The 12390-nt window shown below is 37.4% G+C and overlaps 1 protein-coding gene across 8 annotated transcripts in view; it reads right to left on the bottom strand.

Annotated features, from left to right (window-relative positions):
• LOC106053972 (uncharacterized) overlaps positions 1 to 12390 on the bottom strand; it is an 80931-nt gene that overhangs the window by 10136 nt on the left and 58405 nt on the right. For 6 of the 8 annotated variants that reach the window (XM_056026580.1, XM_056026577.1, XM_056026575.1 and 3 more), the window contains one exon: positions 564 to 790. In XM_056026580.1, the coding sequence (XP_055882555.1) occupies positions 564 to 618 (55 nt within the window). In that variant the 5' untranslated portion in view covers positions 619 to 790. Of the gene's footprint in view, positions 1 to 334; positions 533 to 563; positions 791 to 10037; positions 10147 to 12390 lie in introns of those variants that run through there. The other 2 variants (XM_056026579.1, XM_056026581.1) reach the window with 2 other exon arrangements.

The raw sequence follows: 12390 nt of genomic DNA, 5'->3' as shown, positions 1-12390 counted from the left end.
ATTCAATAACAACCTATTAAATAATAACCTGTTGAATAACAACCTATCGACTATTAACCTATTGAATAACAACCTATTGAATAACAACCTATTGAATAACAACCTATTGAATAACAACCTATTGAATAACAAACCTATAGAATAAAAACCTAATGAATAACAACCGATTTTCTTAGGTTTTCGTACAACTTTGTATGTCAATTGTCTGCTTCTTAAAAAAAAATGTCAAGTTCGAATCCAATTTAAAATTCAAAATGTTAAATTGAAACTACAGGGCTCATGTCTCTCTTCCTTCCATACCGTTATTCATTTGACAAAGCTTACATCAACTCACTCTGTCTGTCGTGTTGAAAGTGTGGACACGTTATTTCTCCCACACCCATTCTCGGATCAAGCCAATCCGCACCTGATGTAGTGTAATGTATTGAGTCGTGGAATTACAAAATAGGAATCTCTATAGGGAAGCTAATTTAATAGTTCTGAGTCAGCCTAAAACATTATCTCATAAAATACTTGTATATGATTTTAAATCTGATTGGCTAAACTAATAAATAAAAGATTACCTGTTACAATCTTAAAAAGACTGCTGGTCTGTCGCAGCACATTAGATCTATCCATTTGTGTATTGCTTTCTTGCTCTAACTAGACGCCTTGTCTTGTTGATTATAGCAGTTAACTAGGGAAACAACTACGTACGAAAGAATGACATATCCTTCATTTCTAATTCAGTTGTAATCTCCCTTGTTAATATTTTGTTATTCTACATTATCTAATTTTTAGACTGGTCATGCTGAAAAGAAAAAAAGAATACAGACTTAGTTATTAGAAACCCAAATAAAATTTATTGTAAATATATTATGTTTTAAAATATTTTTTTCTTTTCTCCTAAGTTCACTTCTTTTTTTCTATTTTTTAACGTCATTTCAGCTTCCAGATAAAAACAAGAAAAAAACACAATCCTAATAGCATCTAAGAAGATCTTGAATAAACGATTACAATTTATAAAACTAAATGGATATTTCCTAATATTTACAATTAAACAGTGTGCTAGGGGGATCGTTGAAATCAATCTATAATTAACAGAACGAAAGCGTGGGCATGTTTAGGCCATAATAAACATTATAAATCATGTGAACAAATCAACGAGCGTAGCCAGTGTGTAATGCTTGTATTAAGTGACTGAAATTGTTTCCTTTGATTTTGATTTTGTTTATTTAAGGTGAGATTATACTAAACCATCACTTGCCCCAGTACAGCCAATGGTTTTTTAGTTTAAACCCTCCTACCAGGGGTTTTGAGTTTAAAACCCCTTACCTGAAAGTTGTATTAGGATGTCCCTGTTTGCGCTTTCCTCATATTGGCCTCCATGTCATCGCAACTCTTATTATGCGTAAATATCAGGTGGCCGAGCCTCGCTCGGTTAAATAATTTCATAAGAAAGGTTATATGCCCGAAGTCATTTCGGGAATATTTTTGTTATTACGAAAATGAACGATCAGATAAAGTCTACAAATCTGAAGAGTTGCTTTAGTGTTCTGTTAGTTCTAAATGTATTTGTACATGGCGCTTAATATAAAGTTTCATAAGTCCTCCTACAGTCTAGACAAAACACAGCTCACGTCCGTCTTATAGTTTTGCAATCCATTTTTTGTGTAAAACTATTGTAGGCCTACTATTACTGGCTTAGAAGAAAGTCTTTGCAGTGTAACTTCTTAGGTGGTTACGTTCAGACATTTAATTATGGAATTTGTATATTCATTATGGCTTTAGTACGAAACATCAAGTGAGGCAAATCTCTACATTATAGGGCATAGGCGTAGCCAGGTTTTTTTTTTCTTGGGGAGGGGTAGGGGGGATTCCCCCCCCCGCCCCCCCCCACGATAAAAAAGTAATATATATATAAATATTAAAAATATCAAAATCAAAAAATCAAAATTTATCAAAATAAAATCCTATACTCTTAAGCGAGCAATTCTTGTATGTATATATATATATATATATATATATATATATATACATATATATATATATATATATATATATATATAAATTTTATTTTGAAAACGGCTCTAACGATTTTCTTTAAAAGTTCACGGTATGTGCATAATAGTGAGAAAAAAATTCTCAACTCATTGGCCACATCGAGAAAACTCGAGGCCGACCGTTATATCAGTTTGAAAATGCCTCATTGTCGAAAAATTTATTTTGGCTAGAATGTTTTATGAATGAAATTTTCTGTATGACGTCATTGAGAAAAAAAAACTTGACACCTCTTACGTCACTAGGCTCACAGCAGTACACTAAGACATTTCTTCGCAAACAAGAAAAAGTTTTAATGATTCAATTGGCGTAATTAAACATTTGCGCACCATCTTATTGTACATTGATCCATTAGGAAACTATGGAAGAAAAATAATGAAATTAAATATCTTAATATAAGATTAGTTATTGTGTTTTAAAGGCTTTATAAATTGCTTTTACTTTGTTTGTTATTATTTTGCTGGTGAATTATTGCAATGTGTTTAAGCTTCGAAGTCTGCTGTCCAATACCAAAACATAGGAAATGGTCATAACACAGCATATCTATGTCTTACTTGCACAATCAGGGCCGGCCTTAACATTTGCGGGGCCCTATGTGAAATGTGAGGATTGCGCGCGGACCAGTAAGGGTAGAGATAAAGATAATAAGTGAAAATAAAGATTTTGTATTAGAAAATGAATTCGTATTTGCATTACATTTTTATTAAATGAAAGCTGACGATGCCGTTTTTTTTATATCACGCGTTTACCATTATTGATTGACACCCCAAAGTGACAATTTTGTCTTTTTAAGGACATTTTTATGAGTTTCAGGAGATTTCCAGGAGCTCCTTAAAAACAAGGAGACCACGGTAACCCTATTATAAATTATAATGGTTTAATTTAATAATTTACACCTAGAATTAGAGCGGGGCTTTTGAACCTTCGGAGTCCACCACTGTGACAGCATAAGTCTAGGGCTGGCCCTGATGATATCCAGCTCGCGGTCAACGAATTTTCATCACGCTGCTGCCTTTTTTTTTATTTGTTAACCTATAAACGTCGGTAAAACAGAAGTCATGTTCCAAAAGTCACCCAATAAAACCTACTCAGCCCAAAGATCACTGCGCATAGACATCCCTTAAAGTGGTAGATAACTTCACATTATCTGGGAAGCATTGTATCAATTGGCGCATTGCTTTAAAGAGAGGTTGATATGTGATCATGGATAGTCGTGCTTTTGGACGCCTCCAAGCGAGAGTGTGGCGAAATAAATTGCTCCGCCTGTCTACAAAAATCAGTGTCAACCAGTATTCTCTCAACCCCTCTATGTGGATCTGAGACATGAGTACTTTATAGAAAGCAACTAAGACTTCTTGAACGACTTCACCAAAGACCGCAATACAAACAGCGATAATCTTGCAAAATGGTATGAAATTCGAGTCTGAAGATAAGTAAGGAATGCAGTATTTCCCATTGCTGTGCAGCCCCAACTGTGACCTACATATTTTGTCACATCCAGGGCAAGCATAACCATTGTCCGCAGGTGGCCGATTTAGATTTTGTTTTCGCCGTCTGCGTTTGTTCTCGGCAGCAGATTTTCTTTTGGTCTCAAATGTGTATCCCGCGGCCTTCGTAAGAGACCTCCAGCTGTCTCGTTCGGAGGCCGCATAGAACCAGGTGCTCTCTTCTATGTCAGCCAAGGAAAGTTGACGCCTAAGCTGGTCTTTGAAGAATTTCCGTGGAGCGCCTCTGTTGCGTCGACCACCTTTTAGCTCACAAAAAAAGACTGCCTTTGGCATTCGTTCGTCTCCCATACCGGATACGTGCCCTAACCAGTGCAACTGTCGGACCATAAGAAATTTCTCTATACTGTCCATACCGGCGTTGGAAAGGACATCGCTGTTTGTAGTGCAGTCCTGCCACCGTATGTCCATGATAGAGCGCAAGCATCTTTGGTGAAAGCACTCAAGAAGTTTTAGTTGTTTTCTGTAAAGTGTCCATGTCTCAGAGCCATAATGAATATATTAATTGCAATATTAAATGTCAGAAAGTAACCATTTTAGAAGTAACACTGCAAAGACTTTCTTCCAAGCCTATTATAGCCCTGTGACAAGTCAAAAACTCGCTGTCAGAGTCACTCAAATTTATCACAGCATTAATTATTATTTTTCCTTATTTATTTATTTTATTTTAATTATTTGTCCATCCTACCCCTAAATCATTCACCCGCCACACCTTTTCCGCTCCAGGCTAGACTTAGTTGACCACCTTGGAGATAGCTAAGGCGCGTCCTTTCATTTATCTGCCCTTGATCGGGGAAAGGTAGACACGCAATCTCTTTTGTCTTCCCGCCGGATGTCTGAAGGACGGTCGCAGTGGACACCACCTTGTGTGGGATGCAAGTCGCTCCCCCCCCCTTCCCACTTCTCTCTTTGATCTAGGAGATTACTCGAGTCAAAGTGCCTCTCGACGCTCCCATCTTAAGTCTAATCCACCCACGTGTAAGATAAATCTTAGCCTAGGGCATTTCCTGTGTCCGCCCGCACTTTCCAGGCTTATATAAAGTAAACCAACTCAAATCAGACTCTCTTTCATTCTCATTCGAGCTGAGCTATCGAGTCTGGACTACTTCATTTATCCTTTCTCCTAGAGGAATACCTGGTGGTAAGCCGAACTTAATCACAAGTTCCATCTTAATTACTTTCGTGCTAATTCCATTGGATATCATCATGTGTATTTTGCTTAGTTCATTTATATTTAATTAGTGCATTGTGTATTTCTCACTGGCGTAAGTAGAAAACCTAAACATGTGCTATGTATATATTTTAGTATTGCATTAATCTATTAATGCTACGTTGCTCAATTGATCATTGATGCAACCATGTATATATTTGTACACCTTATTTTATTTCCTTTATCTCGGCTGACAACCGTGATAATTTTACTAGCGCACTAACGCTGCGTCTAGAAAAGATATACGAGTTATCTCCTCTGTATTGAATTATCTCCCCTGTATTGAATTTTCTCCCCTTTACTCATTTTAACCTAATGAGAGTTGCGCCGCTTGAACGGACACACCATTCAAGCGCTCTCCATTGTTCTCGACCCACGGTCATATGTAAACAATCATCTGGGTCGCTGACCACCGCCCAATTCAACCCCCCCCTTTTCTTTCTCTATCCACCTGTGTTGTTCATTTGAGATTATTATTTCCCCCTCTATGTACATTTTATGTTATTATTTCCCCTTTTATGTACATTTTGATATTGCTACTATCATCCATCTATTTTCCAAATCCCATTTGTCATCACCTCCCCCTTGTGCTCTAAAGCAATTTTACCAATCTGACGAATGCACCTCAGTCGAGGGCATCGATAAGATGTATGAGAGACATGTCCTAACTTGTCTTTATTTATCCGCAGCCTCCCTCAGGTGTCTGCCTATTGCCTATTTACCTGCCTAATTATTTGGCATTGTCTGCCTAGTCAACTGCCTACCTATTAGCTATATGCTGAGTGCTATTCAGCACTGCACTCTCCTACTGAGATTGCCTATTTATTGGATCAACGATCTACTTACCTGCCTATTTATTTGCTATTTGCTGTTCAGTGTCTACTCGACGCCACTCAACTACTGCCTATGTGCTTAGTGCTATTCAGCGCTGCACTTGCCTACTGAGATCTACTCAACTCTACCACTTGGCGCTATCGGCATTGCCCGCCTATTCGACAGCCCACCTGTCAAGCTATTAGGTGCGACGTCCCTATGGATTCAGATCTGTGTGAGACGTCATAGCTACGCCAACCCTCTGCAACTCACTGGACATATCCTGTCAACTACGCTGCACAAGGCAGATCAGCTCTGCCCGCAGTAACCTTGTGCCCACGGTAGCCGGTCACCCGCCCTACTGTGCCCACTACAGATATTAGATTTTGGGGATTGAGACTCCACAAGAACTATATCACCGGCGTCCCTCTACCTGCTAGAGCGCTACCTCCAGCTGCAGAACCTCAAGCCAGGACACAGCCAGCTGCGACATTAACAGGAATACCAGCTAAGTCAGAGGACAAAGTGACATACTCTCTTATTAGGTGCAGGAGTGATGATTAAACATAGAATGTACTAGAGATAGATGCAAACCCTCCCCCTTTTTATTATTATATGTATATTTATGTAAATAAATTTCCTTTATTTTAACTTTTGTATCTATCTTTCATTGCTTTGTCTCGTTGCGTGTCTGCTCCCGATTCACATGCTGATAAGTGGGGGTGTGATAGCATTAAAAATAATCATCCCCTAGACATAAAACGCGCCAAACACACATCACATTTCCCCACCTGTCACAAGCCCAATAGCTTTACGCGAAAGAAGCAATGTAAAACGTTAAGACGTGAGCTGTGGTTTTCTATAGACCTACTGTTGGGGGGACTTTCTGTTTTAATCGCCATGTACAATTACATTGAGAACTGACAGAACGAAAAAGCAACTCTTCGGATTGATAGTCTTTACCCGATCGTTCATTTTCGTAATTACAACAATATTTCCAGAATGACTTCGGGTATATACCCTTAACTAATTATTCATCCGAGCGAGGCTCGGTCACCTGATATTATATATATATATATATATATATATATATATATATATATACATAGGATGCATTTTGTAGGAGAACAAGTCCCGCAAATCTCATGCGATGCTTTGTGAAAACGTCACTAAGTGGTCGATTCCCAGTTCGGCATAGGATTTCCTTCATTGAGACCCGATCTCTATAACTGACGCTAAAAATTCGTCTTAGCAATCTTCGTTGAGCCACATTTCATTTTTTTTTTATTTTGGCGGAATATCCACTGTACTTTATTAGCGGAAATTTGTTACTTCTCTTGGCTACGCACTTGGAATTAGGTGACTGTAGTTTGCTTTAGAATAATTTTGAAAAGGGGGGGTTTCAACCTCAAAACCCTCAATAGGGGGATTTTAAACTCAAAACCATATGGATGGTTTTTAAACTTAAACTTTAAAAAAGCCAACTCAAAACCCCTTTTGGCTTAGCTATGCTCAAATAATTTTGGTGTATAATTAATTTTATTTTAATATTGAAGAGGTATTTGTTAGCATCAAACCACGCTGAAGGGGGTTTTAAACTCAAAACACTCTTTGGCTACGCTAATAGCAATTTTAGTGGGAAATTTGCTTTCTTTTTTTATATTGAAGAGGTATTTTTTAGTTTCAAACTCCGCTGAAGAAAGGTTTAAACTCAAAACCCCTTTGGCTACTCTCATAGAATTTTGAGTGTGTACTTTGCTTTTTTATGTTAAAGAGGGGGGGGGGTTCGTAAATTTCGTAGGGGTTTTAAAATCTAAATCTTCCTTAGCTATGCTCTTGGAATTTGGGAATTGTAGTTGGCATAATTTTTTTTTTATAGATACGGGGGTTTTATAAATTAGTGGGTTTAACTGCAAACCCCTGTTAGGGGTTTTTAAACTTAAACCCCCCTTGGCTAAAACCCCCTTGGCTGAAATGGGGAAAGTGATGGTTTAGTTTTAAATTCTCACCTAAAATAAAGAAAATCAAAGTAAAAAATCAGTCACTTAATTCCGACTCTCCCCCCCCCTTTAGGGGTGATTTAATTTCGGGGGTGGGTTGAACCCCCCAACCCCCCACTTGGCTACGCCCATGATATATATAGATAAATATATATCCTCCTTCAGTCATAGAAATGAGATTAGTTACTGTGCGCATTAGCGATGGTCACAACGATGCGCCCACACAGTATTTCCTCTTCCTCCACGCAGCTGATCTATCAAAACGAACAAGTGCCCATACAGTTTGGGGTCAACAGCGTTGAGCTTAAATATAGCACTGTTTGCTTTAAAGAGCCTATGGGTCGTCGTCTCCTGATCTTTCCTCGGAGTGACTCCCGAAGCTTTTGACATATTTGGGTATAGCAGCAAGCAGCATAGGTTTGAATTTAGAGTTTTCTTTCTCCTAGGGAGTGGGGAGCCAGACAAGACTAATGAGCCCCTCCTGCCTGGTTTACGCGCCTGTTTCTCGCGTTTATCCCTTTTCCCAATATCTGAGCCAGTCGTGAAGGCCTGGAGTTGGGCTGGTTGTCAGAGGCTTTTTGAGACGCATGCATTTCTTGCAGGCGTTTTGTAGGTAGGTGACGTACTTATATTCCTTATTACTTCCGGTAATGACATACTTACTGAACTTTATTTACTTATTATACATATCGTCGTGATGACAGCCCGAAGCGCATACCACACGGTCAAGCTGACATTAGATTTAATGACTCTCTTAACACTCAATTTAAACTCATTAAGAACTACAAAAATTCATAAAGTTTGTCTTCCTGTCTATTCCAATGGTAGGCTCTTAGCTAAAGCATTTTGAAATGATAAAGATCCGTTTAGAAAAAGATTTTAAAAAAGCAAGTGTTTTTTTGCATTTCTTTGAAATTTATTTTGAACTGAAGCTAATTTGACTTGAAGTACGTGGAAAAGCATACAAGAGAGCATGGGCGTAGAATATTCTAGTTCGGTGATATCATGGGTGTAGCCAGGATGTTTTTCGTTGGGGAGGGGGTTAGGGAGTGTGTGAATTATTTTCTCCTTAGCGCGCCCACACACACACGCACGCACACATACAAGCATGCATGCATACATATATACATATAGTGAGGTGGGATATTTCTTCAGGCCGTACCGTCCACCCCCAGATCGTGTCTTGTGTACGCGCTTCTTCTTCTTCTTCTAGCCAGCTTTTTGCAGCTGAGCTGTGAACTCTTTGACTGTGCCAAGGAAAAATAGTTCTCTTCAGTTATTTGTATGGCGAGACAGTTATCCATTACAGATCTGACGTATCCAGTGTATAATTGTCTTAATGTTTTCTTTTCGGCTCAACAGGATGTTCCTACTAGGTGTTATGTTATGTTAAATCTGAGGGGTGCCTTTATTTTTAATCTGCCATAAAGTGTTTTAGAGACTGTCTTTGGTCTAATTTTGGATTTTCTTTACTTATTAGTAGGCTGTGAGTCTATTTTTTAGATGTAGTTTCTTTTTGCTGTTTCGTCGCTGTGGCCAAAGATTGAATAAATTGACATATTTCTTTGTTTATAGGTTGAGATAGTTGGAGGACACTATTTAATTTGGATCTAGTCAGCACTGGATATTTCTCAATACTCCGAATTAAGAGGTCATCTGCTGCAAGTGCCTTATTGACCGAAATGAGGCCGGAAGGTCATTCAAGAAGATTAGAAAGAGAATGCAGCTAAGGGCTGAACTTTGTGGTAAGCTTTCTTCCAAACATTTTTTTTACTAGAGATGGCACCTTCGAATCTGGTTTGGATGGGTCTGTTTTTTTTTAGTAATGCCCTGATCCAGCTGTACATTTTTTCATGAATGCCCATTTTTCATCTCTTCAAAACTAGAACTTTTCTCCAAACATATGCTGCAGTAGTGTGCTTGTTTTCATGAAACTTTTTTACCGCGTCCTGTACGCGCTTAAAAGCCGAAACAACGTGGACAGTGTCCACTCTGCGGGGTCACTTGTCACTGTGGTGACTGTAATTTACAGGACCTACTTCGTCTCCAGTTCAAATGGCGCCTAGTTCAACACTGTGTGTTCCTGCATGGCTGCAGGTAAATACTTTTACTGTCTCTTATATTAGATTACTATTTTATGTAGTAGTTAATATGGAATATCGCTACCTCGGTTCACATTATTGGACTATCCTTTTTTTTTTTAGAAAACCAGCATGTCAATTCAGTTTTTGATTAGCGTACCTGTAGTGCACTAGACGAAATAGATCCTATATAGAATGTTGAGTGTCCATCTTGTAAATGTATTTTTACAATCAGTGTGTAGATACTGGCTTGTAAGTAACAGTGTATAGATTTGCTCTATGTAATTGTTATAATTTTTTTGTATGGAAATGAAACGAGCAAAACTCTTATAACAATGCATGTTTGTTTTCTGTAGAATCCATTTTTACAAAGCTTATATCAACTCACTCTAACTATCTGTCTGTATGTCTGTCTTTGTGTCTGTCTCTCTGGTCAAAAGATTGTACACGTTATTTCTCCGACACCCAATCTCGGATCCAGCTGAGATTTTGCATATTTTTTTTATCTGTCAACACAAGAATAAAAAAAAAAATTAAACCAATTAGTTAATTAACTATTGGTAATAAAGTAAGTTTCTCAAACAAGGAAAAGAAATAGTACTTGACTGAAGCGGTGGTAAAAGCTGAATAAGCCCCCTTTATATTAGGCTGCTGTCTCAGGCTTAGTGAACACAAACATGAAATAGAAACAACCTATAGCGATACAATCTTTCATGTTTCTATACTCTTCGCTAGCAGAGTGGTAACCGCGTTGGCTTAAGAAGCCCGAGAAGTTCGAAATCAGGTCGTTTACTTTTTAAATTTTATTTTTATTAATGCTTTTTATTGTTGGTCTAGATTTATAGCAAATTTAATGACATGACTGATCCAAGCTAATTGATACAAGTACGCTGAATATAAGCTTTGTTTTTTGTTTTGTTGTTGTTTTTCTTTTTAAAGTATTTTTTATGCTTTTCTTCTTATATGAGAACTACTTTGTCATCAATGTTTATAATGTTTCTGATGTTCCACATCTCTCTTATGTTCTTATAAGAGACTAGCCTGACATTACCCGCGGCCTCCGGGTCTAAGTTTGTGTTTACTAATCTAGTGGATTGGATTTAGATGTATGTTAAACTTAGCTAATGATCCTTTCAAGTTTTTTCTCTTTCGCTACGAAAATAAAATTAGTTTTGCGAAAATGGGTTTACCCAAAGCCGATACATACATATCTATTAAAAACGAAAAGAGCGATAGATTAATAGTACAATTAAAAACGGGTTTACTCGATTTGTTAAATGAATGGGTTAATAAAGTAAACAATTAAACGAAATAATTTTTAGTACGCGATTCATGAATGAATATAGATCTAGGCCTATCTCTACACGGCTTCGCAGCTTTCGTAAACGAATGTATTCAAAATGCATAAGAAAACCAAATTTGAATGTTAATTTGATCAAAATATGAAATGGATGGACGATAATTAGTATGTTCATGAATTAAAGCATAAAACTATCTGTGCGACGAGAAGTTTTATCATCTTAGAGTTTTAGATCTAACATTACGGTATTGTCTAATGAAAGAATATTCGTCAGGAAATCTGTAGTCACAGATATAAGGAACTAATGTATGTAAAAAATGATTTTGAAACAAAAATTTGAAGGTTAATTTTATTATATAATGAAATCAATGGATCTTCTTTTGTATTTTCATGTGTCAAAGTAAAAAACTATCTTCGCAAAGTGTATTTCTTAAAATTAGATCTAGATCTAAATCCTTTCGATCTTTTCTCATGTCAACATTGTAAACATGGCCTAGATCCATAAAATACTATAGCTGTAATAGAGTTGTCTTTTTTTTTTTTTTTTTGAGGGTCTTTAGTTTGTTTTAGGGCCACAATACATACACTACGGTCTAAATTGGTACCCAAAGAATATTTCTGCCAAGTTTTAAGACTAAGACTAAGACTGCTTTATTGATCCTTACGGAAATTTGTTGTGATTACAAGGACTCGTTTCTCATATAAAGACAACACAACAGAAAAATACACATAAATACAACAGACAACATAAAGAGTTCATTCAGCGACTACACACAGGTATCTTGCTGCATTTCCCTGATGAATGAGTGGCGGTGATAGAGTCTGACCTAGTGAGGTACGAACGAGTTTTTGTACCGCTCCGTTCTTGTTTTGATTGACAGCAGTCGCCCACTTCACGACGACCTGGCGTAGTTCTGATGGAGCGGGTGGCCGTTGTCTTCCAAAATTTTTTCGATTTTTCTTAGGCACGTTTGTTCAAAAAGTTCCTTTAAATGTGGTAATGTTGTGAGTGTAATTTTTGATGCTTTTTTAATGATGTTTTCTAGACGTTGCAACAGTTTAGATGAGGCGTTGCCTTGCCAACAAGTTATTCCGTATGTTAGCAGATTTTGTACAGTCGCGCCGTAAAATGTCTCAAGGATCTTCTTGTTTAATTTAAAGCTGTTGAGTTTGTATAGAAAAAAGAGTCGCTGGGCTGTTTTCTTTTTCAGAGTTCCAAGGTGGTCTTCCCATGAAAGCTTGTTGTTGATGATAACGCCTTGATATTTATTTGCTTTTACTTGTTCTATAGATGTAGTGTTTATTTGCAGTTCACGTATAGTTTGTTTTTTCTTTATAAAATCTATTATAAGTTATTTAGTTTTTGTTACATTCAGTTCTAGAAAGTTGTTGGTGCACCAGTTTGTAAACTCTTCTATCGAGCTTCGATACTGAGTTTCGT

Source organism: Biomphalaria glabrata, chromosome 4 (assembly GCF_947242115.1).
Source record: "Biomphalaria glabrata chromosome 4, xgBioGlab47.1, whole genome shotgun sequence".
Classification (NCBI taxonomy): domain Eukaryota; kingdom Metazoa; phylum Mollusca; class Gastropoda; family Planorbidae; genus Biomphalaria; species Biomphalaria glabrata.
Note: the sequence above shows the minus strand (reverse complement) of the source record. Positions and strands in the feature narration are given on the sequence as shown.